Consider the following 20,493-nt stretch of genomic DNA (forward strand, 5'->3'; position numbering starts at 1 on the left):
AAAATGGCATTTTGGTCTTCATGCTGATTTCCATTCCTGATTAATTTAAAACAGTTTTTATAGTTGTCCACTGTAGTGGTAATAATCTTACCTGAATTATTTGCTGAATTCTCAGTTTACTTATATTACCACAACAGTTCATAAATGCAACAGAACAGTGTAACAGATCTCTCAACAATACTGTGTTGGACAACAAAAATTCGTGCAAAGGCATATTATCAGGGACCTTCTCTCTAGTGTTTAATGTCTCATTTATGATGAGATCATTGTAGACATGATCAGTTGTACAAGAAGAAGGAATGTGGGTGTATCTTTCCAAAAGGACCATTGGGAAATGATGCTAGGTTAGCACTAAAATGCTATACCTGGGTTGGAATTTACACCCTACTCCTTTCTAAAGTGAGTCCAATACCTTAAACATTGTAATGCTTTTGCTTGGTCATATGGTGGTGATGTCAATGGGAAATCTTTATATAGAACATCTTGCATGATTGGCATCATCTGCCACAGCTGAATGATGTCTGGTGATAAATCATATGCACTCACAGGCCCTCTTATGACATTCCACTAAAGATCTTACACATTCGGTGGAACAGTCCACCACCATAATGCCCCAAAATGTGATCAAACAACTTGATGACAGTTTTATGTACACATTGGCAGCCTAAGGAAAATTGTATGTCAGAATTTCACTCTTACTTCTGCATTGTCATGGAACGGTATTCCTAAAAAATGTATCCAGTAAGACAAACATTCTCTGGAAACTAAACTGATCAAGTGAAAGTACTATGTGGCAGTATGAAATCATATTATCCTTATGTTAATATTTGCAGCAAGGTGTACTCCTGATTTGATAGCTATGTTATCATTTTACAGTATTTTGTTTATTTACTCATCTGTATATTATGAAAATTAACATGTGAATTAGTTTCTGCTTAAGAGCTTGTTGATTCTTGATTCTGAAGTAGATTATGAATTTTCATGGGTGTCTTGTCTGTTCAGGAGAAAACAGTATATATTGCCAATTATTGTATTGTTGTTAATATAATTGGGGAAGAATTGGCTTTCTTTGTAGTTCACTTGGTTAAATTTAGCATGAATAGTGTTAAGCAATATAGTAATAGTTTTTTGTTTGTACAGTGTACGTATCAAGTTTCTATGATCTGCATGTGTTTTGTTAATGTACATCTTGACTTGTTCCAAATCCTTGAATGTCTCCTTCTGTATAGGCTCTGTGGAATATGATGGATAAATGAATCAATGAATGAATATTAGGTACAATTAGTTATTTGCAATAACAGCATATGTTCAACATCTTTATTCATCTGACATTCAAAAGCAGATCATCTACAACACTCAGGTGTTACACATATTAATGAGCAGTATTCATTTAGAGTTTTTTGGACACATCTTTGTAGCAACTAGAATTTAACAGGTCTATTAAACATACAACACAAACTTGACAATCATGCTCAGTTATAATTTATGACATATTTATGAATGATATCCAGTCTCTCTGAAAGCCTTTATTAAGAGCAATAAAATCATGACTGTACTTCATTTTAAACTTACAGAAGAAAACTGTTGAAAGGATAATAGAGTGGCTCAAAATATTAACCTTACATTGTCCTTGTCTTTCTGTATTATCAGATGACCTTTCTAAGGTTTAGAATGTCCCTACTTATTGCGTATCATGTCTAAAGTGTATCTATGTTATTCAATAATTTAGAGTGTCATTACATCCTCTCATCTGCTCTAGTAAACAACAATGGCAAGCTTTGGTCAGTCATTCACACATGCTTTTGTTTTTCTCAGTGGAATCTGTTCTTCAGTCAATCAACAGATTAATGTATTTACAAGCTCTAGAGATATTATCAAAATATGTGTTAATGTATAAATATGCATTACACATATTGTACTACAAACATGCTCACACTCTTGCTCATTTTCATATACACAGAAACATGCGAATAATACAGGCAATCTTAAAAATATAGTGTAAATATATTTAAGTTATAAATCTGCCTTTTCCCTTCATTTTCTTTCTGTACTTATGTGGAACAACTATTCTGGAGCAGTGCTCAAAAGGCAGTACTGCTGTACGAAATGACATGTGTAGTAATGTACAAATATTCTTATTTATAAATTTTAAAAATAAATGAAAGCCATAATACAAAAGGCACAGTGCTTAGGCACTTTTTCCATCACTGTGGAATGGAACAGGTTTGAAAGCTTATGTGACTGAATAAATGTTCTATACTAAAATATACAGGTACATTACTGCAATATATTTCTAAGAAATTTACAATATACAAATCACAACCTTCTATTTTTAAACATTTAAACTGTTCACTAAGTACACTCATGTCACAGAGTCATCCAGGCAGGCATGAAACATGCGTGTTCCTGTGCCTTACGACAGTACTGCATAAATCATGCCTGCTTTTGTATATCTGTAAACAATTCCATATGAATTATTTAGCAGTGTATAAATAGTAATTACTTCATATACATTATAAACATCAGTTTCAATAAATGTATGTTATGTACATCTATATCTACAGGATGGAAAATATTATGCTAACATTTTCACAGAAAAGTATTTTAATAATGATCACAGAATTCAATGTGAGTTTTTTTAAAAGGAGGATGATTAAAGAACCAGGTAAGTTGTTTAAAAAATTAAATTTCAAATATTGTTAACAGCAAATGATAAAAGGAGAGAAAATCATAGTTGAAGTAGCAGAGCCATAAATTAAAATGAGTTATTGTTTCATTATTACAATAAAAACTTGACAGAACATGTGGAATTTGACATTAATGAAATTCAAAATATAGTACACTTATTCCATTTTTAAGTGCTGATCAAATCCTTATACATTACAGTTTTATTGTTTTCCTGATATAATATAAACTCAAATGTTTTAATATAAACTCAAATGTTTTATGACAAATACAAAACAAATTTGGTTTCAGTAGTATGAAGACACAGTATTGTCAGTGTTAGCTACACTATTTTTTTACAATGAAATATTTCAAGTGAGTACTATAACATTTCCAGACTACAATCAGTTAACTTAATACGGATGTTTTCAAGAAGTACACTACAGACCTTATCTATAAAGGAACACAGACTGCACAAAAGTTCTGTATTTATTAATATGAGATTTTCTGTTAAACTTATATGTGTAATGTTTGTGCAAGAATTGTGAGGCACTTTCTGGTGTACTGATGCCATGTGCATAAATTCAATCATTTTACAAGTTACAAAAATTTGTGGTAGTATTGTAAGTTATTTAACAGTGTGCAGGTAAATGCTGTTGCAGGACAATTCAAACTGATACATCTGTTGTATAACTTATTTTCGAATGGGAATACTATTTCTATTTATGCTAAAGATGATTTTTTAAAGAAACTTAACTTTTGACAAAAACATTAGAAGCATAGTCATGGTGTGCAAGAAGTATATTTACCATACATCTGAAGAAAGTTAAAACAGTGCAAATTATTCTACATTATTTTTATTCCATGGTACTTTTAACATAAAGAAATTTGAATAGCTACTCAACATCAATGCTTTTTTGTTGCCAGGAAATTTGATAGTGAAGCTTAAACATGAACAACACAGAAGCACAGTTAACTTAGTTAAAGAAAACAAAAATTAAAAAAAAAACAATAAAATTTGTTTGGGCAGTCAGCAATGTATCTACAATGTCCAACTGAGTATCAAACTACAGCAAAAAACTAATTCATAGCACATGTTTCTTTTGAACAAATTGTTAAATCTCTATCTTTGATCCACCTCCTCCATTCTAACCTTATAATTCCTCTTGTGCAAAATTTTCTTCCACGTCTGAAAGGCCTTGAAAACTATGTCACCTACATCAGACTGTTCTTAATTTTAATACTGTTTCTCATGACACAGTCTTTAACATATTACTATTCTATACACATGACAGTCAACATTTTTTTTTCCCTGTTCAGTTCCATATTTACACCTTCTGAACAATCAGCGATTATCAGTTCAGATGCAAAACAGTAAAATATTGCCTTTCTTTCTGCATCTCCACTCACCAATTGTTCCTCATTAACAATATTATGATATACAGGAGAATGTATAAGTCTGTTACAAACAAGTCAGCATTGCACTTATTCCCAATGCACAAAATAAGCTGTCAACTTATTGGATTCAGTTTTATTTTTATCACCGTGTTTTTGTTAAGCTTTAAACCCACATGTACATTCTATGACACCAATCCTTCTGCGACAGAACACTGATACTACACAATCACTGTTAACACATCACCACTCCTGTCAATCTGTGAAGAATGCAACGTCCTCTGGACTGGTAGCTGTGTCTTGAGGTTTATAATCCTTTTGGCAAAGTCTTTGTGTGTGCCTACATCATCAAAAGTTGCTGCAGTGTTTTTCCGTACATCTGGGTTCTGGGCTTTGTATAATAAGATCTGGCTATTGCGATGTGTTGAAGCAGATCTTGGTGTTCGCTGTAATTGTTCACTTTGGCCAGCTGAGGCTGCTGAAGAGCTTCCAGCTTTACCAGGTGAAGCCATTTCTGTAGCATCGGTATCAGAAATCATTTCAAGTGCCTCTGATGGACCATCAGATGACACTAGTGTTGCTGCAGAAAGTGGACGTACAACACTGATGCGTGGGGGTAGATCCAGTGTGTTTCCATCACCAGTACTGCTCACAGTTCCTGCTGCCTTCCCCTCATCCTTAAGCGGATTTGCATATCTTCTTAAATTTTCCTCATTTTGGAGATTGTTAGATTTTTCATCATCATGATGGCTGTGATGATGAAGGTGGTGACATGAGGATCCATTGCCCATAACACCACCATTGTTCCCTGCTCCTGACTGGCGGCGACGCAGTAAGTGGTGCCAATAAAAAAAACCAGCAACTCCCGCAAAACACAGGATGGCGAAAATAACACAGATTAGAGCAATCATGTATCCATTGCCTGTTGGAAAATGGAAGATATATTAATGTTACATTTTCATGTAAACGACATAATACACAAATGCTTTTCTTTGTTATATTAAATGAGCACTTAACTGACATTAAAAGTTAAATTACATATATAAAGTTTTGCTTTACTGAAAATAAATCAGAAATAAATGGGTACAACTTTCACACTAATTGCCTGATACCAGTTTTAGTGAAATTATTCATATACTTTCAGTGTTTTTATGTGTAACGGTCTGAATGCTGGAAGATGTGTAGCTGATGAAAATCAAAACAGGAGAGTGCAGCTGTGTTTTCAAAGAAAGAATTTTTAAATTAGAATAACACCTGCTACTCTCAATTGAGTAATTACTAAGCTGAACAAAATTACTTCCTCAGAGGTGAGACATTGTGTAATGGCGTTCTGAAAGATTGAAGTTGTTCAGAAAAAAAAAGAGAAATACAGAAACACATACCGTAACTTTGAGAATACATACCAGGTTTTTCTTCACTCACTAATGCTGTTTCAACCTTCACCTCAACTATTGATGTCAGAGCTGAGAGATTGGTCTGTTTGCGGCTTATTAGCTCACCCAAGACTCTTATTCCTTCAGTTACTGCTCGATTCTCTTCAATGCCTGAGTAAGGTGAAGGTGATGACTAAAGAAAAAAAGAGAGAAAAACAATTTGGTTAGTGTTGTAGGTACCTATTAACATCAAAATAAAACAAAACGCAAATAGAACAACAAAATGAAAGGCTATGATACACACAAAATATTTGTTATAGGCTTAGATAGTTGCCTTAATAGGATATGAGACATTGTATATTGACTGAGCAGTGGTATTATGTCACACTATGAAACTACAAGTTGACGGATTCTTCTACCATTGCTTGGTGAAATATTCATAACTGAAAATATTTATCTTCCAAACCGGCTGTCCTGGAAATTGAATTTCAGTATCCATATACAAACATTAGTGGACATGTGAATAAAAATGTAAGAATACACATAACTCGAACGGGCTCTAATTCCAATTGAAATGTAACAGACAAGTAAATGAAGCTCAGTGTACCCTAAGGCTGGGAAGAGATGTCTAAATGAGATAATCCTGTACAACCGATATATTTTTAATCCGATGTCACCTGTTCAAACTATGTATTTTATGACAAAAGTTGAACTCTCTGCACATTTCATTTGACTCTAAACGTTATTAACACTCACTCAAACCTTTTTTTATATGCAGTTCATACATTAGAGACTTTTTTACTTTTTGTTTTGTTGGTGAGAATCAGAGGAGAGTTCTTATAATAATCAAATCAAGTATCTCTATAAGAAGATGGATGTGCCTCTAGCAGAGGGGGGGGGGGGATAAAAAGTTATGATTAAAACAAAAAAAAAGAAAATTAGGCACATTATAAAGAGGGTGAAATAATTGTGCATTTAGGGTCTTAGTGAGGAGATGGTATTGACATCATAAACGTTTACTCACAGTAACAGTCTGTCCTGATTCAAGAATATAGTAATGCATTTATAAGGAAGGTGATTCCACTTACAGCATGCATAAAGATCTATTTTTAATGGAATTAGATCCAGGACAGATGTTGTGAATCATCTGTTTAAGGCAAATGAGGCTAGCGCTAAAGACAGTTGAATAAAGGACAAAATTAATGTAGCTGGTGCAGTAGTGCTGCTTCACACAAAATAATGCTTGTGAGGAAGCACTTACTATTCAGTACTACACAGTTACAATTATAATATAAACTTAAAGCACAGAATGACACAAGGAAAAGAAGAAAAATGCAGTTTTAGGCTGCTTGAACAGGAATTTAGTAGAGAAAATTTTTAAAAATAACTTTAACTACATGCCAATTTCATAATTTCTTCTCATCAGTTTTCATGAAAGACAATTATTGTTGCACATAACAGCTTGCTGCTAGCTATAATTTGTCAAAATTATGTATTAAACATTTATAGATTACTTTCCAGTAAAAACTGAATCATAAATGAAAAGTTTCCAATATTACAGGTGTGACAATTCTTTTTCAAAATTGAGCAATAGACTCACCAAAGTGACCTCAATTGTGTCATTGTATCCCTGTTTGAGGTCACAAAGTAGAACAAGTTGTGGTGTGGAATGTGCAGCCGTAATTGTAGCAGCATGACCAGCAGCCAGTAGTCGTCGTAAATCACAACACAGCCCTTCCACTGTAACCCCCTGAGGCAGCTGTGATCGATCCAATAGCAGAGTCAGCCGGGCACATGCGTTACTTAGTACTGCTTGATTGGGCCAGCATCCTGGTGGTGCTGGCAGCGATGGTGGACCAACACGTTTTCCGCTTTCCAAATTGCGGCATTCACCCCATGGGGCACATGGAGGAGTTAAACATGCCTCTCGTGGTGTAGGAACACAAACCTATGAAAATATTAATCTAATGTTATTATTTTTGTTAAGTAAGGATGGTTTTACAGTATGAAAAAAATTTTAGAAAACAGGTGTCTCATTTTGATTGACATATAGACTGGTTACAATATTTCATTTCTACTTTAAAATGCTTATAGTGTAAGTTAATGATATCATGAACACACTGCTTATATATAGCAGTTTAGTTACATGCCTCCTCTCGTATGGTATACACAATCATTTAAAGAATTGTTTAAAAAATTGGGTATCTTTACAATGAGTACATCTACAAATCTGTTGTGTATATCATGGAAAACATTACTAAATATTATACTAACAGTTCTATATGTAATCCTGGGACAAAAGACAGTTTGGAATCACAGTTACCATGGAGAAATAAACAAAAGACTTAAAAGAGCATTTTCTATCAGGGAATAAAATTGTATAATAAATTGCCCAAGGAGATGAAAAACTGAGAAAATACATCCCCTAATGAAGCCAATTAAAACATTATTCATAAAGAATGCATATTACACAGTCAAAGATTACACAGAGTAGTACCTAATAATGAAATGGGATAACTAGAACATCTTGCCACATTACAGAACTGTAATGCTTTTGCAAGAAAATCATATCATGAAATCTATAGTCTCTTTCTTCCCATTTATCAGTGTTTCTTATTTCAGAATGACCAGTTTCAGGCGATATTTCCCATCTCCAGACTTGTTAAACAACAAAACAAATAACTACTGGGCTCTAATCCTATGTTTACAAAGCTTACAAAGCATTTTATAGTATTTAAGCTTCGTAAACACAGGATTGAATCCCAATTGTAATTTATTTTGTTGTTTAACAGGTCTTAAATGGGTGACTTTGCCAAAACCAGTCATTTTGAAATAAAAAACAGCAACTGACAGTCAGAAAAATAATTGTATTTTGTACAGACAGGATCACAGATCATTCCCTGTGACAAATATGTCCTGTTTTGATAAAAATCTTTAGTACATAAAACTAATGTCTTGTCATTCTCCTGAGTTCAATATCTCATGCATCATGGGGGTGCTGACTCAGTTTTTCAGTTGGACCAGGGGGAAAACATGGAGATGTGCATGGGGAATACCGGAATGTTTATGGGCATGGAGTTAATGCAGGGGCATATTTTCATAAAGCATACTTATATACAGGGTGTAAGTAAAGGGAACACTTTCAATTATTTTTTACACAAAGACAAAACACTGTGCAGATGTCATACATATTGCATTTTGAAAAGAAACTCTGAAAATTTTCTTTACAAACATTTGATATTCGAACCATGAGGACCCAGCAGATGTCAGCATGGTAATCGAATTCTTGCCATACCCGACCCAGCATGACATCGTCGACAGTGGCAGTCACTTCCCATATTCTCTCCCTGAACTCTGCTTCATCACATGGCAGACGCGGTATGTACACCAGATCTTTAACGTGTCCCCACAGAAAAAAAGTCACACAGAGTGAGATATGGTGATCGGGGAGGCCATTTCATGAAACAGCTGTCTTCTTCTGTAGCATGGTCAAACTCGCATTGTTTGTGACTAGTGATGACTATCGGCAAATTACCAAACTACGCTGTGGCAGTATAAATGAAAAAAACACTTTCAGGGTTTCTCTTCAAAATGATGTGTATATGATACCTGTACAATGTTTGGTTCTTGTGCAATAAATAATTGGAAGTGTTCCTGGACTTTATGTACACCCTGTACACTGTGTCTATGAATATTTTTGGAGCTAATTATTTTCATTCTTTTATGGTGAAAAATCAAATGGCATCATAAGATCAGCCCTGGATGAACGACTAAAAAAATAAATAAATAATTCCAGTCCAAGATGCCAGAAATGGCAGTCGTGTATGCTCGAGGTAAGAGTCTTTTTGTTGTACCTGTCTGAAACTCAATGTGTCATCTTTATGGTGAGTAGCAATCTATCCTTTCGCTAATAATGGTATATAAATAAAAACTGTACCACTGTGTTACCCTTCAATCATCTGCAGCATAGTGGTTGGCTGTCCTGAGTTTTATTTATTATTTTCAGCCTAGAATTCATTATTGTAAGCAATTTTCAAATGATGGTGGTCATAACATTAGTTTGTGGTACAAAATTGTATCATGATTGTGAAGGAAAAAATGAAAAATAAAATATCCTGTGCTGCTGGAAAAGTAAACGCTTAATACTTACAAGAGGACTGTCACATAGGAAACTTCGAATACTTGAACTACAAGGATGGATATTGGATTACTTATGATACGGCACAAACGATCCAAACAATTACGACAATACATCACTTATTTTCCTTCTGTAATTTCTATTAATATATAATGTGTTAAAGGTCAGTCATGAGCCATGTTTTGAGGATGACACAAATTGAGAGTAATAAGAACTGTGAGTTACAGCAATAGTAGAGTAGTTAAATAAATACAGACTTATGGAACATAACTCATATTCAGTATCATGTTGTAGTAAAGTAATATGACTCAATGTGTTGTAACTACAGCAGACTTGGAGGAACCATACAGGTAACTGTGAATGGCAATCCAGTTGAATTTAGCCATAACACTGAACAAGAAAGTACAGAGTATGATGAGACTCAAAGGTCATGAACAAAGTAACTTGAATGTGTTGTACCATTATAATGAGTACACAAAGTTACTATCAGAGAACCATGGTACTTGTTATGTACAGATAGTTGTTGGAGTGCAGATAAAATAAACAGCAATGAACATTTGGAAAGTACTATGATGAACTGAACCGCAGAGTAACAAAAATACATGAAGTGACAATAACCTTTATGTTCTATAGACAACTATTATGCTTGCGTGTGGTTGGCTGAGGCATGAAGAACAGCAAAATAATGTAACATGGTTATTAATACAAGAGAATGAGGCACAGCCCATGATTTGTACATCTAAGTTAGTTCTTCTCAGCAACAGTATACAGACAAATTTCATAAATAATAAGGTTTTTTAAGTGAGCCACATACCTGATTTGACTGACAAATAACAGCTCCATGTGTTAAGTTGGGCTGCCCAAGGCAGTTTCCTAATCCACACCAAATTTGTGTACAAACTGGTCCACTATTGGAGCAAATGCATGTATTGCATTCATCAAGCCATGTCGTATTCCTGGTGTACTTTCGTCCTTCCCATTGACACTCTCCAAGTGCAGAGAGATGATCAGCCACTAAAGAAAGTACACATGTTGTTACAGACAGCATCTACAATAGTCTAGAAGCTTATACTACATGAAATAGTTGTATTTGGGATATAACTGAACAATGTCTGAATATCAGATTCCTGGGACAAATGAGGAGGGAAGTTCCTTGGTACAGAGGGATTCTGAGATGATGGTCTGAAAACATAGTTCCTCATGGTGCTTGGTCTTTGCAATGATAAGAAATAGAAGCTTTCAGATATTAACACGTGTTGGGTAATTTTGGGGAGAGCTTGAACTAGCACTTACACTAAATATCTGAATCAATCTTGGCAGCACAGCTATAAAAAGACCATGTCTCACATGTATACCTTTTGCTTTATGCAAGGCTGTGTAATTTATTTACAAACAAAAATAATTCCCACAAGTAAGTAAATAAAAATAAAGATTTATATCTAAAAATGACAGTATCTGTTAATAAGTTTACTTACCATGTTCACAGCGCAGTCCAGTACGTCCTGGTGGACAGATGCACCGAAATTCACCAATTCCGTCCACACACGTGCTTCCAAAACTGCACGGGTTTGAAGCACAGTCGTTAACATTAATTCTACAATCAGGTCCAGTGAACCCCTCTGCACATTCACAAAGGAACCAGTTTACTCCATCAACACATTTGCCACCATTGTAACAAGGGGGTGGATGACAGTCATTGATGTCATGTTGACAATGTTTTCCCTCAAAGCCATCCTTGCAGATGCATTTGTATGCATCTCCGGTATTCACACAGGTGGCACCATTCTGGCAAGGATTTGATTTGCATGCACTTGACTTTGCTGTAAATCACCAAAAAAACAAAATTTAGAAAAAAACTAAAATTTAATTATGTAAAAAATTAATTGAAAACCAAGTACAATTCATTTGCAAAATAATGCTCAACTCTACAATTAGCATTTTTGAAGTCTTTGTTATATCAGTGGAATTGTTTATGCCAGCTGTGACACCAACTTAACATGCACGAAGTAATATTTACTCACCAATGTGACATGTTGTCCCTTCCCAGTCTGAGGTGCAGTGACATATATAAGTATCACCCAGATCCTGACATGTTCCACCATTACGACATGTTGTATGATCACAATGACTGTCCTTTAGGTTGCAGGTTTTGCCCTTCCACCCATCTCTGCAGATGCATTCAAAGTCTGCCATTCGATCTAAACAACTTCCGTTGTTATGACAAGGACTGGGACTACATTCATTCTTATCTGGAATGGTAAATAGTGGCAATCATAAAATATATGTGCTTGTGATGCTGAACACCAGTTAGTCTGCAACCTAGTGCTTCTGTGCAAGAACCTTCTACAGGTTTCTAATTAAAATACAACTTACTTCTTTCACAAATGTCTCCTTCCCATCCTTCTTTACAAATACACTGAAAGGAGTTGACTTTATCCACACAAGTGCCACCATTCTGACATGGATTAACTTTGCAGTCATTTATATCTGTTAAAAATGGAAATAACGAGGAATAAAAATGCACACGATAAATGAAATGTGGTATACTGACATATAACATACATATAAACTCACTCTCGTGGCAGTATTTTCCTGTGAATCCAGGATCGCAGTTGCATTTGAAACCACCTTCTGGAAGACTGACACATACTCCATGGTCACCACAAATTCCTGGGCTGGTAGAAGATGCATTTCCAGTTTGCACCATGCAGCTGTCGACAGCTGTAACATACAAATTTTTGTTGTTGAACATGTAGTTTTATTGTATGATGTTCTAAGCAAAGAAAAATGGTGGCTAGTTAGTCTAATGTGCCACAACCAATTTCATATACTAAATGTGTATCAATGAATGCCCAGAAACTGATGACCATATAGTGTAGTTGAGGTATAAAAGTAAAAATTGTATTGAGAAAACTAGTATACCAGTACAGATAATTTTTAACTACTTACACAATGCAAAATATAATACAACTTTTAATGGTGCGAACATGGGCAATTATAGGTAATGAGATTCTAACAGGGGCTCAAACTTTTAAAGCGTTCAGAATGGCTCTTTTGGAACCTGGGGCAACATTCTTTTTGGTATATTTGTTACTGGCTTTAGCTCATTTCTCTTCACAGCAGGGAGCCACCAGACTCCCTGCTGCCTCTTCAATAACACCAGAGCTGTAGTACATGCATGGGCAATAGATGTGGAACACCTGTTTCAAATTACCTTGTACACTGGGATAAACAGCAAAGATATTAAGGGTTGTGCTGATAATTATAAAGACCTTTATATTGTAGAAATCACTTAATCAACAGGAAAGTTAATGCAGTTCCAGTACTAAATTACGAAGTGTGACATGTTACACAGAGAGCATATTATGCATTTGATATAGCTGGTGTCGGAGGCTGCTATTTCTTAGGAAATTATTATTATTATTATTATTATTATTTTAAAGTGCATAACAAAACATAGTTAAGTAAAAGTTACTAATAAATGGTATGAGAGGTGTTAAAATGTCGTACTTACTGTTGCAAGGAGGATTGTTACACTGTATTCTAGGTGTACTGCAGTTTTTTCCTTCCCAGTTCTCAGGACAATGGCAATAGTAATCTGCTTGAGTATTGAAACACGGGGCAGAATTTTGGCAAGGGTTTGGTGTGCAGTGAGCTGGTTGAATCTGAAAATTACAATTTTATTTGTATTCTCTCCAGAAGCATAAGATTTGCTACACAAAAGTAGTTTACATGAGGCACATTGAATAATGTCAGTTTTGTTCCATCAAGTTACAGAAAGATAATCTGTCAAATGAATTTAATAAGGAGCACAAGACCATTTAGTAACTTCACGGTTGCTACTGCACCTACCTCACACTGGTCTCCAGTGTAGCCAACAGGGCAAATGCAGCGATACCCATTCACCTGGTCTGAGCATTCTCCACCATTTTTACAAGGATTACTCTCACATTCATTGATGTTTGTGTGGCAATCACGTCCTGTGAAATAATAATTACAATAGAAAATACATCCTCTCAATATATTTACTTGCTAGAGGAAAAAAAGAGTAAATAATTAACACAAAAGAATAAAGGTTATAAATAGAAATTCAAATGTTTTTGGCATCTTAATTGCACGTCAAAATGCAGATTCTGTGTTGAAGAGATAGACTGTTGTAACAAGGAAACAAAATCTTATTAATTAATCTTGACCCCTTACACTGCTTCTTTCTTATTTTCCGTTATTAAATCATGCTAACTTAATGTTGTGAATGATTTACCTGTAAAGCCTGGCTGGCAGGCACAGTGGTAGTCATTGACAAGATCTATACAAGTTGCTCCATGTTGACACTGGCCGACACAGTCATTAATGTTTAAGTCACAGTTTTGTCCTTCCCATCCTTTCCTGCATTTGCAACGATAACTTCCAACAACATTGTGACATGATACGGCATTCTTGCATGGATCAGGGTCCTGTTGGCATTCGTCTGCATCTGTGAACCATATAGGTATCATTCAGTACACTCAACCTTTTGATTCTTCACTTTTTAAGGATCATGTGAAGATAAAGTGTAATTAACTGATAAATTTTAAGTCCACAACTTGTCACTCGATACTTACGGACACCTTTTACATAAAGGCATAGTCAGGAACTAAAGAGCTTATAGCATTGGAAGAATGATTCCTGTGATTTGTCAACATATATTTTAAATACTTACTTACATTACAGAAAGAGTGAACGATAAATAAACATAAGAGTAGACTATCTACTAATAACTCAAAAATTTTAACCTAGTCATGTGTGTGAAAAATACCTTTCCAAAATTTTTCTTATACTATCTTGGCAAAAAAAAAAAAAAAAAAAAAAAAACGTGCATTATCTAGTTCTAAGGAGTTTCCGATTAAAAATTGCTTTATTAATAATAATGTATTACATTTGGTAGGTCTGACTTATGTACTACTGAAACTCTACAAAAATTATAAACGGAGTAGTGGTAGCTTAGTACAGCAATAAACTGCAATACCATAGGATTTTATTTACATACAACTTTTTAAACATAACTATTGTACTTTATAATTACATACAAATATATATGTCAACTCACCAAACTGACATGCATCTCCTTCCCATCCAGGTGGACACAGGCACATGAAACTATTCACCTGGTCAACACATGTTCCACTATTCTGGCATGGTGCTGAGGCACATTCATCTATATCTGCAAGAAAATGAAATAAACTAGATATATCTTTGTTTGACACCTTTCCTTTCTTATACACGTGACAAAAAATTGATAGTTCTGAGTTATTACCTCCGAGGTACAGAGTAGAACAATAAAATCACATAGTTCTTGGTACGATTTATAAAAACACAAGTCCGGAAACGGGGTATCAGTTAGTAAACATATTACTTAACCATTTCTGTGTTTATGCTCCTTGTGAGAGTAAGTCAGTGGCCTATAATAGTCCAAAGAAAGAGCACACAAAACTGCATGGTATGCTTTTAAATGGCTGGGCCTATTATTTTAAGGAATTGACAGATTGATTCTTCCAAATGATCTCTTAATTCGTTATTATTCATCTTTGGGAGAGTGAAACGTGAAACATGGGTTTCGTATAAAACTGGTCATGACATAGTATACTAAATTATGCTGCACCTTTCGTTACACACCTAATTTCATAAAAAGAAAATTAATAAATTATATTTACCGCATATGCTGTCCATCACTTTCGCGGATGACTTGCACAAAACTTTGTTTTTGGTTCCAGAAAAAAAAAATCACAATTTTCCGAACGATTTTGACTGTACTGGTCTTTTTCCCCCTCATAGGGCATACATTACTCATCGCTCGTTATCGACGCACTGAAATTGGAGACACGAATTTCCTTCGTTCATTTTGCAGTCGTCCATTGTCGAAACTTTTATGTATTTGTAAAGTCGGGTCTTCCTACTTATTGGGAAGCAGAGGCAGCTTCGAAAGCCAATTCAGTTTGAGCCCTTCATCTTTCTACCGACATGGAAGGAAGCTGTGAAGATTTGGTAAGTAGGTAAAGGGTCGAGGAAAAGAAGAGAGGGGAAAAAAGAATAGGAAAGCCGTTTCGTTAGGTAGATAAACTCAGGTTATGGGTACAATAAGAAGACAACACCACTGTAAAGAAACGCTTTTTCTTTTCGTTTTAAATTATCATGTGTGAAATAATGATAAAGAAGTGTTTCAGTTGGCTTTTCCAGTGATCAAGAAAAATTTATATGCAATAATGCTGATATTTAGATCAAACTATATTGTCTCTCAAATCATGCAGACGGCACTGAAAGGCGCAAGCAACAAACATTTTCGATTGCGTGAGTTTTGAGAACTGCTTAGTTTCAGTATGGAAGTAGAAGCTTTTACAGATGCCTCGACGGCGTAGTAGTACCAACACTGTCTCTATAGACTTGATGGTTGTTGCATTATATATCCACGAAGGGATCATAGTATTCACTGAAATTGGTGGCTCTCATAACCAATTGATTTCTTAGGCGAAGAGCTCCAAATTTAATACAGTTCTGGCGTATATGGAAAACGTCGCGAACACAGAGCAAAGACGTAGCTTATTTATACGCGAAGAAACTACCGAAAGGTATGGGGAACCGACAGCAGCTTTGAGTTCATGGTAGTCTATCGGCAGTAACACTTTCCAAAAGTCACGTACTTATATTGACATTATACTTTTTAAGAGTGTTATTGTAAATACGATTAAATGCACGGTATTCGGTTAATGTATTGTTTTGGTAACACAAAAGAAATCGCATAATTTTGTCAGCGATTTTCACTGTAGGCCTACTGGTTTTCTTCTCCCTCATAATAACCCATCGGTTCATCATCAACGCAGCGAAACTGGAAACATGCATTTCCCTTGTTCATTTTGCAGTCGTCCATTGTCGCATCTTTCATATACTGTACTTCTAATCTCTCGTCTACTTGCTTATTGGGCGGCAGCTCTGGAAGACAATACTGTAAAGCCCAGCACCTTTCTGCCGACACGGAAGGGCACTGTTAAAATTAGCGAGCAGGCCTACCTACAGCTTCAGTACATGATATTCTGAAAACACGGAGTCAAGAGTTTCGCAAGTTACACAGGCTGTTCAACTGAACAATGCTATTACTTATCGGTGGAAAAAATAATCAACATTCCAGTGTAGTTAGTTCGATGTAGTGAGCCAAAAAAATGGCTCTGAGCACTATGGGACTTAACATCTTAGGTCATCAGTCCCCTAGAACTTAGAACTACTTAAACCTAACTAACCTAAGGACATCACACACATCCATGCCCGAGGCAGGTTTCGAACCTGCGACCGTAGCAGTCCCGTGGTTCCGAACTGCAGCGCCTAGAACCGCACGGTCACAGCAGCCGGCGTAGTGAGACAGTTTGTAGCTGAATTTCGGATCGTTCATAAGATTAACATATCCGATGAAATGCCAGTTCCTACACGTTTGTAAGCAATTATATTTATATATGATAGCTCTGTTGAGAGATTGCATTATGACTAACTTTAACCGATTCACATTATTTCAATGTAGACAGCTTGGTCAAAACAGTAGTCACACTTTAAACATAACACATACTGCACTGAGTCATTAGCTTTAATTTAGTTTGAATTTGAAATTTATATAGATATAAATTGTGAAATGTCGCAGAAACTTACACCGTTAGTCTTTAATGTGGGCAACAGAGCTTTAAGTGTACTGATGTCGCACGTTACTCATTCCCAAAGCAACTTTCGTAGTCTTGGTGTAATACGTATTTTTTCTGCAATCCACTCCCTGTTCTCGTACTTTTTTATATTTTTATTATTGGCCCGGAATACTTGAGCAGTAGTGTATTCGTCACTCATTATTTAACCCTTTTCAAAGTAATCAACAAGAAGTATACATTTCAAATCCTGCTAAACACTGGCCAGCGTTTATGGCAAATGGAACTGTCTTGCTTTTGTTCAGAACCACTGACTTCCAAGTACTCCTTTGATGGTTTCGTTCCACGCTTCGCCCATACTAACAAACTAGCGTTCAAAAGCAGTTATCACGTAGAATTCTGCCCCCCAATTCTTATAAATATAAAATAAAGTGAAAGACTCTCTTTAGAACTTCACCGACCTCACATAACTTTTCGATGGCGACGAATCACAGGTAAATAAATAATGACTTCAGTTTATTTGTTTAAATGAAACGAATGCAGTACGACTACTATAAAAAGATGTAAAACAAAGTTGCTGCACAGATGAAGTTGATATGACCGTTCGTGCAACATATACAAACAAAATTTCGTTCTACACCTACAGTAGATCCACTGGGAAATCGGGCCTGGTAGACTAGTCACTAGACTGTAATATTAAAGCTCGTTCCTTGAAACTGACTAGACTGTAATATTAAAGCTCGTTCCTTGAAACTGAATTGTCAAGTGATCGAATCCCAGTCTGACCACGAAATAATTCAGTTCGCCTGTAACCTTGCGTCTGTCACACCGTTTACATGGGACTACCAAAACCGGATTTCGTAAACCGATTTCCCAATACCACTTCTGAGTGGTCATGTAAACACTTCAAAATCGACTCTGGAAATCTGCTTCTGGTTGCCGGTCTTCCAATTCCGCAGTCGATTTTCGTTCACATGTAAACGCAACCGGTTTTGAAACGTGCTTGTGTTGTCAGGTTTCGTCTTATTATTAAAAATTTTTTGGCTAATATGGACGGAGTGGCTTTTTATATAGTGAGGGATAATTAGAAATATTAGTCTGAAGCTGTTTACACCTTGTCTAATTGAAAGGAAATAGCGATTGTGCGGAATGAGTCATAAAGTGTGGCAGCCGTTTTCCAGTAGCTATATTTAACTGGGCTAGCAAATCCGCATCAGACCTAAACATGTAAACACGACAGCGTAAAACGGTTTCCGCAGTTCGGTTTTCGTTTTCTGGAACATGTGTCGTAAGTAAACGTAGTGAGTGAAGAGTCTACAGGAAAGACTCGTAGTTGGGAACGTAGATTAAGCAGTGGGGCCCCTTTTATCGGTAGGATAACGGAGATAGGTTTGGGACACCAAAGTGGCCTCCAATTGAAAGCCTTGCATCAGGAGCATTATTATCATCATCGGCTGTGAAGCGCATGGCAGAGGATACTTCCCATTGCACCTCATAGGGTTTGGTCCCGTTCCATTTGTATACCGGGCTCGTGGAAAGAATGCCTCTTTGCGCGCTGTAGTTAGCCTGATTTTGATCCGTATTGAATTTTCACTCTTCAGCGGAATGTGCGCTGATATGAAATTTCCTGGCAAATAAAATTGTTTGCTGGGCCGGCACTCGAGCGTGGGACCTCTGAATTTCGTTGGCAAGTACTAACGACTTTGTTTTTTTTGGAGAGAGGAGAGGAGGGGGTTACAATCTCGCCTTGTAGCCCTTCTTTCTCTCTCTAAAAGTGCCTTCCATGGTAGCTTCTCACGCTACAGCCTACATTTTGTTACGGTGTAACGTAAAATACTCATCTTCAGTGAAATAAGCAACCAAGGCTCCTCGACAAACCAAAAAAGAAAAGCTCAGTTTCAAAGTTAAAACATGATACGTCTTCCAAAGCACCCGACTGAACTATCCAAGTACGACTCACGACCCGGCCTCACGGCTTTAGTCTTATGTTGTCAACGCATTCCCAAGTGAGCGATACACTTAATGCCTGTTCTAGAAACTTTGTACGTAGACTTTTTGGCGTGTTGGTAAGGCCGGTAATACACTATAAAATTTCTTTGTCAAATGTATTTGTCCAATATCTTTATCAAAGATATTTGATGGTGTAATAGGTAACTTTGTCAAATGTCGTCCAATATTTGATCAAATCTAGGGCCTCGCTGTAGATCAAAGAAGTCGCTTGTCTTCTGTTCACTGCAATGTGACATGTTACCACGTGGAGCGCTAGCATCGCTGCATTCTGTCGTCTGTAGTGTATTTATAAACATTGCCGGTAAATACAATTGGTGTGTGCCGACAACTACAAAATTAATAGAGATGTATGAAGCTGATGAGGCGCTTTACAACGTGAGGCACGCCGAATACAAAAATAGATTGCGAAGATTGGAGACCTGACCTAACCTAACCCTCTCCTGTAGCAAGGAATCGGAGTGTTATAGTGAGCCTGTCTTCTGCAGATGTAGCAGTTCTTAAGTGAATATTGTGCTTTGTGATATGAGGATACACTTCATTGAGCACATACAGAAATGTATGCTCATCCATTCTTAAGTAATTGGTGTACGACTTGACGTCCTCCACTATAAGCTCACTTAACAAGTTCTGTTGAATGCTTTTATCGTGTCGTCGTAAAACCCACGGCTTCACCCAGGTATGTTTCCTTTTTTTCCCCCGCTTCTCTTCCGCATGTGCACACATTGCAATTGTGGTACATGCAACTGCTGCGGTTAATAACAAGTTGTTGTTGTCAACCATCCTGAACTTTGACGAAAAATATGATGACAGTGTAATACCCCTTCTAGCGCTACGTCAAAGGTCTTTGTCAAATATATTTGACGGAATATTTGATCACATCTTTGATCAAATCTTTGACAAAGAAATTTGATAGTGTAATACCGGCCTTACGCCTATCCTCCAGCGTCAGCCAGTTCAGATTTTTTCAGCGTTCCCGTTGCTCTCTCCTGTGGTTCAAACCTTTGACAATTCCACGCGCCGTTCAAGAACTCTTGGCGCTTTATGCCGAACCTTTCTGCTCCATGCGTTGTTCTGTTTCTGATGGCTCCTGTTTATGCTGTATTATTCATGGATATCAACGCAAAATTTGTGCCAGACTGAGAAATTTTCTATCATACTCTCCTATATTTCCAAGGAACAAAGTGAGTTTCCCTTTTTTCCGTGAAAATTTTGGGGTTCTCGCGCCACTACTGACAGGGGACGTCTGCGGAGACTGGAG

At 36.3% G+C, this 20,493-nt stretch overlaps 1 protein-coding gene across 1 annotated transcript in view; it reads right to left on the reverse strand.

The window, feature by feature from the left end:
* Positions 1–1,312: 1,312 nt before the first annotated feature.
* LOC124795908 (protein jagged-1b) overlaps positions 1,313–20,493 on the reverse strand; it is a 459,586-nt gene continuing 440,405 nt past the window's right edge. Inside the window, exons 8-19 of the mRNA XM_047259988.1 lie at positions 14,657–14,770; positions 13,832–14,044; positions 13,423–13,550; positions 13,085–13,235; positions 12,145–12,291; positions 11,944–12,057; positions 11,592–11,819; positions 11,046–11,390; positions 10,385–10,584; positions 7,033–7,380; positions 5,463–5,625; positions 1,313–4,981 (exon numbers count right to left, since the gene is read on the reverse strand). Of these exons, the coding sequence (XP_047115944.1) occupies positions 4,281–4,981; positions 5,463–5,625; positions 7,033–7,380; positions 10,385–10,584; positions 11,046–11,390; positions 11,592–11,819; positions 11,944–12,057; positions 12,145–12,291; positions 13,085–13,235; positions 13,423–13,550; positions 13,832–14,044; positions 14,657–14,770 (2,852 nt within the window). The 3' untranslated portion in view covers positions 1,313–4,280. The remainder of the gene's footprint in view (positions 4,982–5,462; positions 5,626–7,032; positions 7,381–10,384; positions 10,585–11,045; positions 11,391–11,591; positions 11,820–11,943; positions 12,058–12,144; positions 12,292–13,084; positions 13,236–13,422; positions 13,551–13,831; positions 14,045–14,656; positions 14,771–20,493) is intronic.

The sequence above is a fragment of the Schistocerca piceifrons genome, chromosome 4 (genome assembly GCF_021461385.2).
Source record: "Schistocerca piceifrons isolate TAMUIC-IGC-003096 chromosome 4, iqSchPice1.1, whole genome shotgun sequence".
Lineage (NCBI taxonomy): Eukaryota > Metazoa > Arthropoda > Insecta > Orthoptera > Acrididae > Schistocerca > Schistocerca piceifrons.